Below are 12,816 nucleotides of genomic sequence, written 5' to 3'. Positions count from 1 at the left end.
TTAAATAAAGTTAATGTCAATACTAACAGAATCTATCAATAACAATTAATAAAAAACTATTTCATGATAAATAGATAAAATACAAAACCAAAAAAACTCTCTCAAGAGGATGAGAGAGCGACTAGGGTTTCCTGAGTGGGCGTTCTGGCAATTTTGGGCGGTGAGATTGGATTTCCCAATCTCCTTGTCCTAAACCCTAAACCTGTTGACGATAGTGATGGCAGAATACTCTTTTGACGTCGCGCGACAATGTTCCTCTTCGTTCTTCTGGTTGTTCTTGATGGCAGTGGTTGGTTGTGGTCTTCTTGCGGCGACAACCCTGTTTGAGTTGCGAGCGAGTTCATGTTAGAGAAGAAAGATCTCACATTGGAAAAGTGACAAATAAAACATAACTTATAAGTGGGTGGATCTCACCCAATTGTATCAAGACCTTGTGTGATTAAAACCCAACACCTAACAGGTGGTTAAGTTGGGACAATATCGATACAATGGTGGGCCACGGGCTACGCTTGTGGCTGTTTAACATGGTATCAGAGCGGGTCCTTCTCCAATTGCGTCTCCACGTAGGCACTTATCATGATCCCAAATTGGGGTTCCATGTATTGCCATCGAAGTTACCAAGTGTCCAATGTGGGCCTTGGATTGTATTGACCAAGTCTCCGATATTAGACTTGTGTCCCAATTTCCAATGTGAAAATTGGATTAATTAATTTCACGTGCAGACCTAGACTTAGGTTGCACGTGAGGAGGCGTGTTGGAGAGGAAATATCTCACATTGGAAAAGTGACAAATAAAATATAACTTATAAGTGGGTGGATCTCACCTAATTGTACCGAGGCCTTTTGTGATTAAAACCCAACACCTAACAGGTGGTTAAGTTGGGACAGTATCGATACAATGGTGGGCCACGGGCCACGCTTGTCACTCTTTAACAGTTTAGAAGTCCAAATGTGGTCCTTGGTGGACCCTTTGATGTTGGGCCTTCAGATCCAGCAGAGAGTGGTAGCGCCAGTGGAGTTATTTTGGGCAGGGGCTTAGCGGCTGATAGATTGGATTTCTTTGCTAGGATCGGCGACGAGGGCGGCGTGGTTGTCAAAGGTGCTGCACATGCATAGAGTTCCCCTGTTCGTCTTGTCATCATTTGGATTGGGCTGGATGGAGGTGTAGTATTGCCAAATGTGTGGTGGTTGGTTGCATGATGGGGTGCGGCAGTTTTTTCCGACAGTGGTTACCCACATGGTAGCTGCGCTTCTGGTAAGGCCTATGTTGTTAGCGGCGGAGATGTGAAGGGCGGTAGTCCAACTCGTGGTGGCGGCGGCTGCTCAGTGACTAGGGTGCCCAAACCATTGGGTGTCTTTAGTAATTGGGCTTGGGCTCACAGTTGGGTGTTGATGTTCAACATTGTTAGGGTTTGGATTTTTGGGTTGGGCTGGAAGACCAAGAGCCGTATGGAGGAAGTGGATAAGGGAAGTGTCATTATGCTCATAGCAAATGCACTTTCCTCATCTATTGCTTGAATTATGACGCCAACGGCGTTTGGTTCACTTGTGCCTACTTGGGGTCCCATGGGTGAATTAGAACTTTGTTGGATGAGCTTCATTGTTTCTTAAAAATGTTGAATCGTTTAGGTAATGGTTTTTTTGTTAGCCCACGTGGGTAAATCGTTATGTATGATTCCGCTGATCAATAAAAGAGTTGTCATTTTTTTATTAAAAATAAAAATAAAAATTTAATAAAGAGAACAAAGTAAAACTATCCTACTAAACTTGGTAAAACAAGGACTAAAATCCAGTCACCCATGAAATGAGAAATCATCCCGAAAAACTACCTTAGGTAAGAATAAATAAATAAAAGGAAAAGAAAAATTAGTTTTAGGATTTTACATAGATTGACATGAGCCTATAATGTAATGCATAGCATAAAAAAAACGGAGATTCAAATCATTTGAAATGGGTTACTTCAATGCCTCCTCTTGATCTTATTGAAACATATTGTACGTCAAAGTTGATTTTATATTTCCAGTTTCTTTCAACAGCTTAATTTTTCAAAGTTATGTGACACATTGTAATGCAAATGTATTATACACATAAGTTTTCTAAATGGTTTTTTTTTGGCGTGTATTTATAGATTGTTATAACGTTAAATGATTAGATGCACAATGTAGAAAAAGAAAACATAAAATATGCATGTGCCAACAACAAACAAGTTCAATTTCACATCTCGTACATGAAGTTTTTGTTTTTAATTCCTAATATACCTCGTTTTCATGATCTTCTTGATCTAGTTGTATCTTGTACCCTGATAGATTTTTTTTTTTTTTGAAAGGAATAGTTGCTGCTCTGCTTTCCAATAATTTATTTTCCACTTTTGATGAAAAATCATAGTTTGATCCCAAAAAAAAAAAAAATAATCTTGTGCAATTTTTGCTCCCATAACACTTGATAATTTCATTAGACAAAGTCTCGCTATCGAGTACGCGGATATGCTATTCCCAATTCATGCATCAATATTAAACTATATGTGTCAATTTATAAAAGAATTGAGTTTCCTACAAAATGAATAATAAAATTTGTATAAGTAGCATATACAAAAGAATTGATTGATGACTTCGCATGTCTCGATCTCTATGAGGTGCTGCATTCAACTGGGAGACCCTGAGGGAATCTGTTGACATCTGTGCAGTAATTGTAGATCATGTAGTTTTTCTGCACCCAACTCAGCTTTTCATAACTAGCACTGTCCAATTCTTGCGAAAGCCAATCTCCATTAGTAGAAGATGGGGCACTGCTTGAACCGCAAGAAGATGATCCAGAAGCCCAAATGCATGCTTCAGCATTGAAATTCCTGTAAGAGGCAGTGAACGGAGCGGCATTCCAATCCGTCTTTACACGTCCTCCCATTGTTGCCCAATCATCAGCATTCCAGAGGCTCGAGTGTATTCTCATTGCTTGGCTCTTTGGGAATGGAACACCATTCGACTCTTGGTTCTTGAACTCTCTAATGGGAGTACCATCAACAGAGAAACTGAAACAGAGCAAAAAGTAAATTGGTCATATTAGAGAAATGTAGAAACAATTGTGAAATTAATGCCCTTAATTGTAACAAAATTTGGATATTAATTAATGGGATACTTACACAATGCGCTGTGGATTCCAGAGAATGGAATAGGTGTGGAAATCAGCAGTTGGGTCGAACCAGAGATGGAATTGCTGTTCTCTGTTTCCTTTGCCTTGGCTGAAGACATTTGTGTGAAGAGTGTAAGGGTTGCCACTCAGGTTTCCCAAGAACTCAAAGTCTATCTCATCCCATGTAGACCCTTCTGATTTTAACTGTACAAGTTAAGGAAACATTATAAGTCACTCTGACCATATTAATTAATTCCCATAAAATCAGTTACATGCAAGATAATCTGAAGCAAAATGAAATAATATAAGATGAAGACATACATAGTAGGCGGTGACGGTGCCAGCAGAGTTTCCGGCGACAAGCTTGAGCTGCATGTCAATCTTGCCGAAGAGGTATTCGTTTTTGGATTCAAAACCAGAGCCAGAGGCTTTGTCGAGGGAGAGAGTAAGAAGTTGGCCGTCGTTGAGTATGTTAGCTCGACCGTCCCCCCATGTAACCTGAAAGTCTTGGTTGAAGTTACCAGCAGAGGCAACCATAACAGAGCTAATTAGCAGAAATGGAACGAACAGAAGCATTGAAGTTGAAGAAGCCATGGATATATCTGTGAATGTTTTGTGTTGAGTGAAGTCTGGAAATGGAAGGATGGTTATGAATGAGAGAAGTTGGGATGGTATTTATAGGAACGGAAGCTAGCTTTTGAGGAAGAACTCGGGAAGGTTCAGTCAGCTGTTGACAGTGAGTAGTTAATAAGTAAATAGCTGTAAAGATTTTTGCGAGTAATTATCAAAGACGAACGTACAGAGCCATCTTTATTGGAAAGCTGTTTAAATTGATCGAGGTTGAATAGAATAGGCCCATATGACCGTGTGGGAGTACTGGAGGAAGGTCCAGCTAGCACATATTATATGCCAGCTTCGACTGGCTCCTACCAAGGTTGGGTCCTTTTGGATAATGTTGCTTGCGCACCGCCGGATTAAAGAAGGCAATAAAGACATATAGTAAAAGCATATATGTATACATTTAAAACAGAAAGATCCAAGTACCACGCGTTTCTTTTGAAAACTCCTCCACATCTAATAAAATTATAGATGCTTATCTTGATTCTCACTAGCAACCTAATTAGATTTTTATTTATTTATTTATTTATTCAACTTAATTAGGGTTTTAGATAAACTAATTTGGTACGTACCGAAGAAATTTAAAGGGACAATATATATTTTGTTTTATTTTTATATGCAATAATTAGATGAGGATTATTAAGAATTACAAATTTTTTCACTCTAACGATTTTCTTGGTCTATCTAACCAAAACAATTGTCAAAAGTATTTTTTATTGTCATTCTCATACTATTCTCAACTCACTAACCATTTTTTTACCTTCAGCCCCTTGGGATCAAGGAATTGTGTTATGCTTGTTTGAGTTGGTATTTCAATTTGCCCATCCCGTTCTCTTATCAAAATACCAAGTTCTTTCTTTGCTAGTCTCACACATGGATGCTGATTTAATTGACTCTTCTTGAATCTCCTTTATTACAACAACAGATTTTTTCCTCGGCTCATTTATGAGTTCTTTAATCACAACATCACTCAAACTAGCTTGATTGAAGACAAAATCAACTTACCGATCTTCATACATATAGAAATCGTTGGCATCTTCTTTAAAGCTTGTCATCATGGAGATCTAGATGATCTAAGTATATGATGACCAACCTAATTTTAGGTACACATGTTACGTCCCGAATCTAGAATTAACGATTTACTCACTATTTGGACAGTAATTGTCGAATACTTTCAATTTTTACTTTTTATCGATATTTTAATGGCCCTAAAAGTTGACTTTTTGTTCGGGTCAAAATTTGAGGAAATGTTCTTCATGAAAGTTGTAGGGGACGTTAAACCGAGCGCGTGCATATGTGGTGCGTAAAAATTGGACTTAGTATGTGAGAGTTATGGCCAAAAATGTAGAAGTTACTATTCATGGTAATTTATATATATGGAAGTTACTGTTGGTAGATTTCCATTTTCGGAAAATCTACCTAGCCCCCCGGTAACTCTCTCTTCTCCTTCCCCGACCCTTCTCCCCTTCCGGCCCGATTTTCTCCCTTCGATTTCTTCCTCCTCCGGCCGACCCACGACGGAATCCGGCTATCCCCAAGCTCGTCTCCTCCCCCTTGACGCATCTGTGGTGGTATCTTGTCGAGTTTTGGCCGGAGGAGCTCGATTTTGAGTGGGGGAAGTTACTGTAGCAGTTCGCCGTTATTGTTGATTTCCGGCGATTCCGGCCATCTCCGGTCACCCAACCAGCGTCGAAGGCTCGGTTTTTGACGGAGATCATTTCGCCCCTAGCTTCGAGCCAAGACTTGCTGTGTAGAGGCCGAATCGATAACCTAGGATTCTTGAATTTCTGGGTTATCTTCGCCGGCCAAATTCGACCATTTCCAGGTAAAATTGGGGTGTGTTGTAGTTGAGAAAATTAATCAGAGGGTCGAGTTGTAGCTATACATGGAATTTGGTAGCCGGTGGTGGAGGTTGGTACCGGCGCGTGGCGCCACTGTTGGTGGCGCGTGAGACAGTATTTGGCCGGACTTTAACTTCTGTTGTTGAGATGATTAATCAATTATACATCTAGTTTCATAATTGCAGCTTTGTGATAGAATTGGAGATGGAATGAATATGGATTTTGATGTTGTTCAATGGTTGAATTGTTAATTGAATTGCGATGGATTCCATCGGATTTCCTTGATTCGGCCTTAAAGCCCATACATTAAGGGAATAACATTAGTGAAGAAGATTGGGAGGTTTGGGCAAATAATGATAATGTCAGGGTTTGGTTTTATTTATCGTAATTTAGTTTTCCATCCAGTAATTATGGGTTTACGAACGTTATATTGTACAGGACGTGAGAAGGATTCCCTTGAGGAGGGTTCGGATCGACGACAGGCTTAGCCGTACACTGTGAGTGGACTTTTGTTTTCAAATAAGTGATGCATGCATTTATTTATTAAAGCATGTTCTATTTAATTAACATATTATTTTCCGAGCATAGGAATTTGATTACGATTTATCTCGTGGATTTGATTCCAATAATGATTTTTGTGAAGTATTTATGATTTATACCGGTTGTGAGCTTCGGTTATTAAGTTGTTATGCTCGGATTCGAATTTATATTTGATGTTGATTTTTCGACGAATTGTTTTCGATGTGATTTCCGGATTTATACTATTTATATTATATTTATATTCGTCGATTTGAGACTTTATTTGCAAATTGAATTTTGTTGGAGTAAATCTCCATGTTTATTTATCGATTTTCGATTTTGGCATTGGGAATGCCTCATTGACAATCTACTTATTTCTTTAGCTGTTAGTTTATACGACTTTACGAGAATTTCCGGGTACGGTTGGGAATCGTACCCGTGTTTTCTTTATTCGTGGGATATGGGGAAGCCTTAAGTATTTATTGGATTTTAATAGTTTTTACCCACCATACCTGGGTCGCTATATTTTATTGCTAGCTAGCCTATTAGTACTCCTCCCTGCTTACTATGTGTTTGTGGGTGAGTAAGAGCAGAGCATGGGATGCTCCAGAGTGTGGGACACTCCGACCCAAGCCTGGGAGGCTCCTTTCTTTTGTATGGTGAAATTTCTTCCCAATATTTTATCATTACTTGACTAGCGGGGCTAGTCCGATTTCTTTTAACCAGCGGGGCTGGTATGTTTTTCACGTGTTATTGAATGAATTTAAAGAAATACGTTTTATAAACGTTGCATGCATCGAGATTTTATAATTTAAATTTGTGGGAAAGTATAAACTTTTCTTCCCTTATACTTATTTATTTTGTCCACTCCCGCTAACGTTTTTATGTACTTTCCCCTGAGCCCTTTGGTTTCAATTGCCCAGATCGCAGCGTTGCTGACCGGCTTAGGAGTGGAGGCTAGCACCACCTTTGCCATCTATCCTCAGTAGGTTATTTGTTAACCTACTTTATGTATTATATTTCGAGTGTGTTCTTTAGATTGCTCTGATTACTTTAAAAGGGTGGATTTATACATTTGTATAATTATGAGTGTTTGGGAGTTGTATAATATTGGAGGAAGTTGAATGATTTGATTTGTTGGGTTATAAATTTTAAGTGGTTATGTTTGTGTAGTTCGATGTTTATACTTGGAAATTTGCGGATTGTTGTTGGGAAGCAGGGTAGCTTCAAGCATAGAAATTTATTATACTTAGAAGTGTTTTCAGCAGGTTTAGGGTTGTCCATTTTTAGGGGAGGTTCTGTCGAATATTCCCGAAAAGTGGGCCCCGCAGGTCCATCTTGGAGTTAGGAGGGTAATTCCGGGGTGGGTCCTGACAACACAACAACACATCATGATTGCATCCAAATAAGTATTCACTCCCAATACACATCGTGACGGTTAAACGAAGACCCAAACCCTACAATATTCATAACCATCCTCCATCCCACTCAAATCGAAGACTGGAATCAATATTTTTTAAAACCATAATTTCACCATATTGAGGGATTTCGTCACCTCCTCTGTCATGTCGCCATTTCCATTCATCTATCGCTACCGCTTCAATTTCAGATTTCTTTGTCCTCAATTATGGGTTCAATAACTAAATATGGTTCCAAGTTTGATTGTTCTGGGTTGCTTGATAACTCAGCCATTTTGGAGAGAGTTTAAGAGGTTTGGGTATAGAAAAAAATTAGGTTAATTGAAGTTGTGTCGGGGCGTTGTGAAAATGGGGAGAGCCGTCCAATGGGAAAACAATCCTTAGGGTCATAAAAGGAATTTTGACCTTCATGTGGGCCTAATCGACCAGTTGGTTGCTGTCAAGTCATCACTTGACTACTAATTTAGATGGCTCAGTAAAAATTGGACACATTTGATTGAAGTTGAGATCCCTTGACAGCTAATTTGGATGTCTCAGCAAAAACTGGACACATTTGATTGAAATTGAGAGTACATGAGTGTTGCCGATGAAATTGGAAGGTGAGGGACTAATATGATATTGAGCTCAAACTAAAATTTGTTAAAAAAATAAAAAATACAACTGTCACCTTTACCACATAGTAGAAACTTGAACCCCTCACCCTTAACTTAGTACCCTAGCTTCTTAATACCCAATCTAGAATCAAAATTTGCACTCACTTTCATTACTAAATTCTGAATTCTTCTCCTTGTTCTCTGTTCAATCCCTAGTCTCAAAGAAAAGAAAAATGGAATTATGGAGTATCGATTCCAGATAAGTTTCTCGATGGGAAAGAAAAGATAAAAATAATTAATGTGAAAGACAAAGTGGTAGAAGAGATAAAACTTAAGCTGGGTGGGCTTTTAGGTTTCAAACACATCAAACACTCACTGATGTTTAGTAAATTTAAATAAAGTTAATATCAATACTAATAAACTCTATCAATAACAATTAATAAAAAACTATTTCATGATAAATAGATATAATACAAAACCAAAAAAACACTCTCGAGAGGATGAGAGAGCGACTAGGGTTCCCTTAGCAGGCGTTTTGGCAATTTTGGGCGGTGAGATTGGATTTCCCAATCTCCTTGTCCAACCTGTTGACGATAGTGATGGCAGAATACTCTTTAGGCGTTGCGCGACGATGTTCCTCTTCGTTGTTCTGGTTGCTCTTGATGGTAGCAGGTGGTTGTGGTCTTCTTGCGGCGGCAGCCCTGTTTGTGCTGCGAGCGGGTTTAGAGATCCAAATGTGGTCCTTGTCGGAGCCTTTGATGTTGAGCCTCCAGATCGAGCTGAGAGTGGTAGCGCCAGTGGAGTTATGCTAAGCAGGGGCTTAACGGCTTATCGATTGAATTTCTTTGCTAGGATCGGTGACGTGGGCGGCATGTTTTTCAAAGGTGCTGCACATGCATGGAGTTCCCCTGTTCGTCCTGTCATCCTTTGGATTTGGCTGGATGGAGGTGTAGTATTGCCAAATGTGTGGTGGTTGGTTGCATGATGGGGTGCGGCAGTTTTTTCCGATAGTGGTTACCCATATGGTAGCTGCGCTTCTGGTAAGGCCTATGTTGTTAGCGGCGGAGACGTGAAGGGCGGCAGTCCAGCTCGTGGTGGCGGCGGCTGCTTAGTGACTAGGGTGCCCAGACCATTGGGTGTCCTTAGTAATTGGGCCTGGGCTCACAGTTAGGTGTTGATGTCCAACATTGTTAGGGTTTGGATATTTGGGTTGGGCTGGAAGACCAAGAGCCATATGGAGGAAGTGGATGAGGGAAGTGTCATTATGCTCATAGCAAATGCACTTTCCTCATCTATTGCTTGAATTATGACGCCAATGGTGTTTGGTTCACTTGTGCCTACTTGGGGTCCCATGGGTGAATTAGAAATTTGTTGGATGAGCTTCATTGTTTCTTAAAAATGTTGAATCGTTTAGGTAACGGTTTTTTGGTTAGCCCACGTGGGTAAATCGTTGTGTATGATTCCGCTGATCAATAAAAGAGTTGACATCTTTTTATAAAAAAAAAAATAATAATAATTAATAAAGAGAACAAAGTAAAACTATCCTACTAAACTCGGTAAAACAAGGATTAAAATCCAGTCACCCATGAAATGAGAAATCATCCCTAAAAACAACCTTAGGTTAGAATAAATAAATAAAAGGAAAAGAAAAATCAGTTTTAGGATTTCACGTAGATTGACACGAGCCTATAATGTAATGCGTAGCAAAACACAACGGAGATTTAAAGCATTTGAAATGGGTTGCTTCAATGCCTCCTCTTGATCTCATTGAAACATATTGTACGTTAAAGTTGATTTTATATTTCCAGTTTCCTTCAAAAGCTTAATTTTTCAAAGTTAATGTGACACATTGTAACGTAAATGTATTATACACATAAGTTTTCTAAATGTTTTTTTTGTGTGTGTGTATTTATAGATTGTTATAACGTTAAATGATTAGATGCACAATGTAGAAAAAGAAAACATAAAATATGCATGTGCCAACAACAAACAAGTTCAATTTCACATCTGGTACATGAAGTTTTTGTTTGTCATTCCTAATATACCACGTCTTCATGATCTTCATGATCTAGTTCTGTCTTGTACCCTGATAGATTTTTTTTTTTTGAAAGGAATAGTTTTTCTTTCTATTTGTTTGGGCTGCTGCTCTGCTTTCCTATAATTTATTTTCCACTTTCGTTGAAAAATCATAGTTGATCCCAAAAAAAAGAAAAAAATCTTGTGCAATTTTTGCTCCCATAACACTTGATAATTTCATTAGACAAAGTCTCGCTATCGAGTACGCGGATATGCTATTCCCAATTCATGCTTCAATATTAAACTATATGTGTCAATTTATAAAAGAATTGAGTCTCCTACAAAATGAATAATAAAATTTGTATAAGTATATATACAAATGAATTGATTGATGACTTCGTATGTCTCGATCTCTAAGAAGTGCTGCATTCAACTGGGAGACCCTGAGGGAATCTGTTGACATCGGTGCAGTAATTGTAGATCATGTAGTTTTTCTGCACCCAACTCAGCTTTTCATAACTAGCACTGTCCAATTCTTGCGAAAGCCAATCTCCATTAGTCGAAGCAGGGGCACTTCTTGAACCGCAAGAAGATGATCCAGAAGCCCAAACGCAAGCTTCAGCATTGAAATTCCTGTAAGAAGCAGTGAACGGAGCTGCATTCCAATCCGTCTTTACACGTCCTCCCATTGTTGCCCAATCATCAGCATTCCAGAGGCTCGAGTGTATTCTCATTGCTTGGCTCTTTGGGAATGAAACACCATTCGACTCTTGGTTCTTGAACTCTCTAATGGGAGTACCATCAACAGAGAAACTGAAACAGAGCAAAAAGTAAATTGGTGATATTAGAGAAATGTAGTAACAATTGTGAAATTAATGCCCTTAATTGTGACAAAATTTGGATATTAATTAATGGGATACTTACACAATGCGCTGTGGATTCCAGAGAATGGAATAGGTGTGGAAATCAGCAGTTGGGTCGAACCAGAGATGGAATTGCTGTTCTCTGTTTCCTTTGCCTTGGCTGAAGACATTGGTGTGAAGAGTGTAAGGGTTGCCACTCAGGTTTCCCAAGAACTCAAAGTCTATCTCATCCCATGTAGACCCTTCTGATTTTAACTGCACAAGTTAAGGAAACATTATAAATCAGTCTGACCATATTAATTAATTCCCATAAAATCAGTTACATGCAAGATAATTTGAAGCAAACTGAAATAATATAAGAAGGCTTACGTAGTAGGCTGTGACGGTGCCGGCAGAGTTTCCGGCGACAAGCTTGAGCTGCATGTCAATCTTGCCGAAGAGGTATTCGTTTTTGGATTCAAAACCAGAGCCAGAGGTTTTGTCGAGTGAGAGAGTAAGAAGTTGGCCGTCGTTGAGTATGTTGGCTCGACCGTCTCCCCATGTAATCTTAAAGTCTTGGTTGAAGTTACCAGCAGAGGCAACCATAACAGAGCTAATTAGCAGAAATGGAACGAACAGAAGCATTGAAGTTGAAGAAGCCATGGATATATCTGTGAATGTTTTGTGTGGAGTGAAGTCTGGAAATGGAAGGATGGTTATGAATGAGAGAAGTTGGGATGGCATTTATAGGTACGGAAGCTAGCTTTTGAGGAAGAACTCGGGAAGGTTGAATAGAATAGGCCCATATGACCGTGTTGAAGTACTGGAGGCAGGTCCAGCTAGCACATATTGTATGCCAGCTTCGACTGGCTCCTACCAAGGTTGGATCCTTTTGGATAATGTTGCATGCGCCCCGCTAGATTAAAGATGGCAATAAAGACATATAGTAAAAGTATATATGTATACATTTAAAACAGAAAGGTCCAAGTATCACGCGTTTCTTTTGCAAAGTACTGTTGCTGAAAATGGAGAAATTAATTAGGAACTTATCTAATAACATATATAGATGCTTATCCTTATTCTCACTAGCAACCTAGTAGGGTTTTATTTGGTTACCTAATTTGGCACCTACCGAAGAAATTTAGAGGATATATATATTTTTTAAATTTTGTTTTTTGTTTTGTTTATTTATTTATTTTTATTTTAATACGCCATGTGCAATCGAAGATTATTAAGAATTGCAAATTTTATCACTCTAACGATTTTCTTGCACCGAAAAAATATCTATTAATAAAAAAATTTCAAAAGTATTTTTATTCACATTGTTCATTATACTTTATACTAAAAGACACACCCAAAAACACTCTTCAGTACTGTTCAATAAATAGTGATGGGATGATCTAGCGCCTATATTTTTTTTTACAGAATTTACCTTTCTATTCTAGGTTGTTTTCTTTCCCTGTTTTATATATATAGTTTGTTGGTTATCAGCACCCACCAAGCCTCATTTGCTCTGTCCTTCACCTCGTGTTGTCGCCTTCCGCCGCTCTAGTAGTTTATGTTTCTCTTGCTCTTTGTTGTTGCATGCACTTTAGCCATAATAATTTCATATCAGATAAGAGAGCACTGAAATCTTAAACTCTCTTCCTCATGAAGCATGGGATTTGTAGAATTTGAGAAGCTGGTGGATGTGAAGGAAGTATAAGAAGTTAAGGTGCGTCCCATGGAAAAAGTAGGATGTTCTATTGGAAGCAAGAGCCAGAATCCCCCAAAAAATTTTGCTAAGAATCTCCCCATATTTTTGCAACTTTTTTTAATCAAAAGCAACCTAATTATAAATAATT

General features: G+C 38.7%; 2 protein-coding genes across 2 annotated transcripts; both read right to left on the bottom strand.

The window, feature by feature from the left end:
* Positions 1–2,412: 2,412 nt before the first annotated feature.
* LOC112200949 (probable xyloglucan endotransglucosylase/hydrolase protein 23) lies at positions 2,413–3,799 on the bottom strand. The gene is made up of 3 exons (XM_024341959.2): positions 3,447–3,799; positions 3,136–3,329; positions 2,413–3,024 (listed from the first exon to the last, which is right to left on the bottom strand). Exons 1-3 carry the CDS (start codon positions 3,717–3,719, stop codon positions 2,625–2,627), a joined length of 867 nt encoding a protein of 288 aa, XP_024197727.1. The 5' UTR covers positions 3,720–3,799; the 3' UTR covers positions 2,413–2,624.
* Positions 3,800–10,332: 6,533 nt separating this feature from the next.
* On the bottom strand, positions 10,333–11,697 carry LOC112200950 (probable xyloglucan endotransglucosylase/hydrolase protein 23). The gene is made up of 3 exons (XM_024341960.2): positions 11,363–11,697; positions 11,055–11,248; positions 10,333–10,943 (listed from the first exon to the last, which is right to left on the bottom strand). The coding sequence occupies exons 1-3, from the start codon at positions 11,633–11,635 to the stop codon at positions 10,544–10,546; spliced, it is 867 nt and encodes a 288-aa protein (XP_024197728.1). The 5' UTR covers positions 11,636–11,697; the 3' UTR covers positions 10,333–10,543.
* Between the last annotated feature and the right edge of the window lie 1,119 nt (positions 11,698–12,816).

The sequence above is a fragment of the Rosa chinensis genome, chromosome 4 (assembly GCF_002994745.2).
Source record: "Rosa chinensis cultivar Old Blush chromosome 4, RchiOBHm-V2, whole genome shotgun sequence".
Taxonomy (NCBI): Eukaryota; Viridiplantae; Streptophyta; class Magnoliopsida; order Rosales; family Rosaceae; genus Rosa; species Rosa chinensis.
This window is presented reverse-complemented; position numbering and strand designations above follow the sequence as displayed.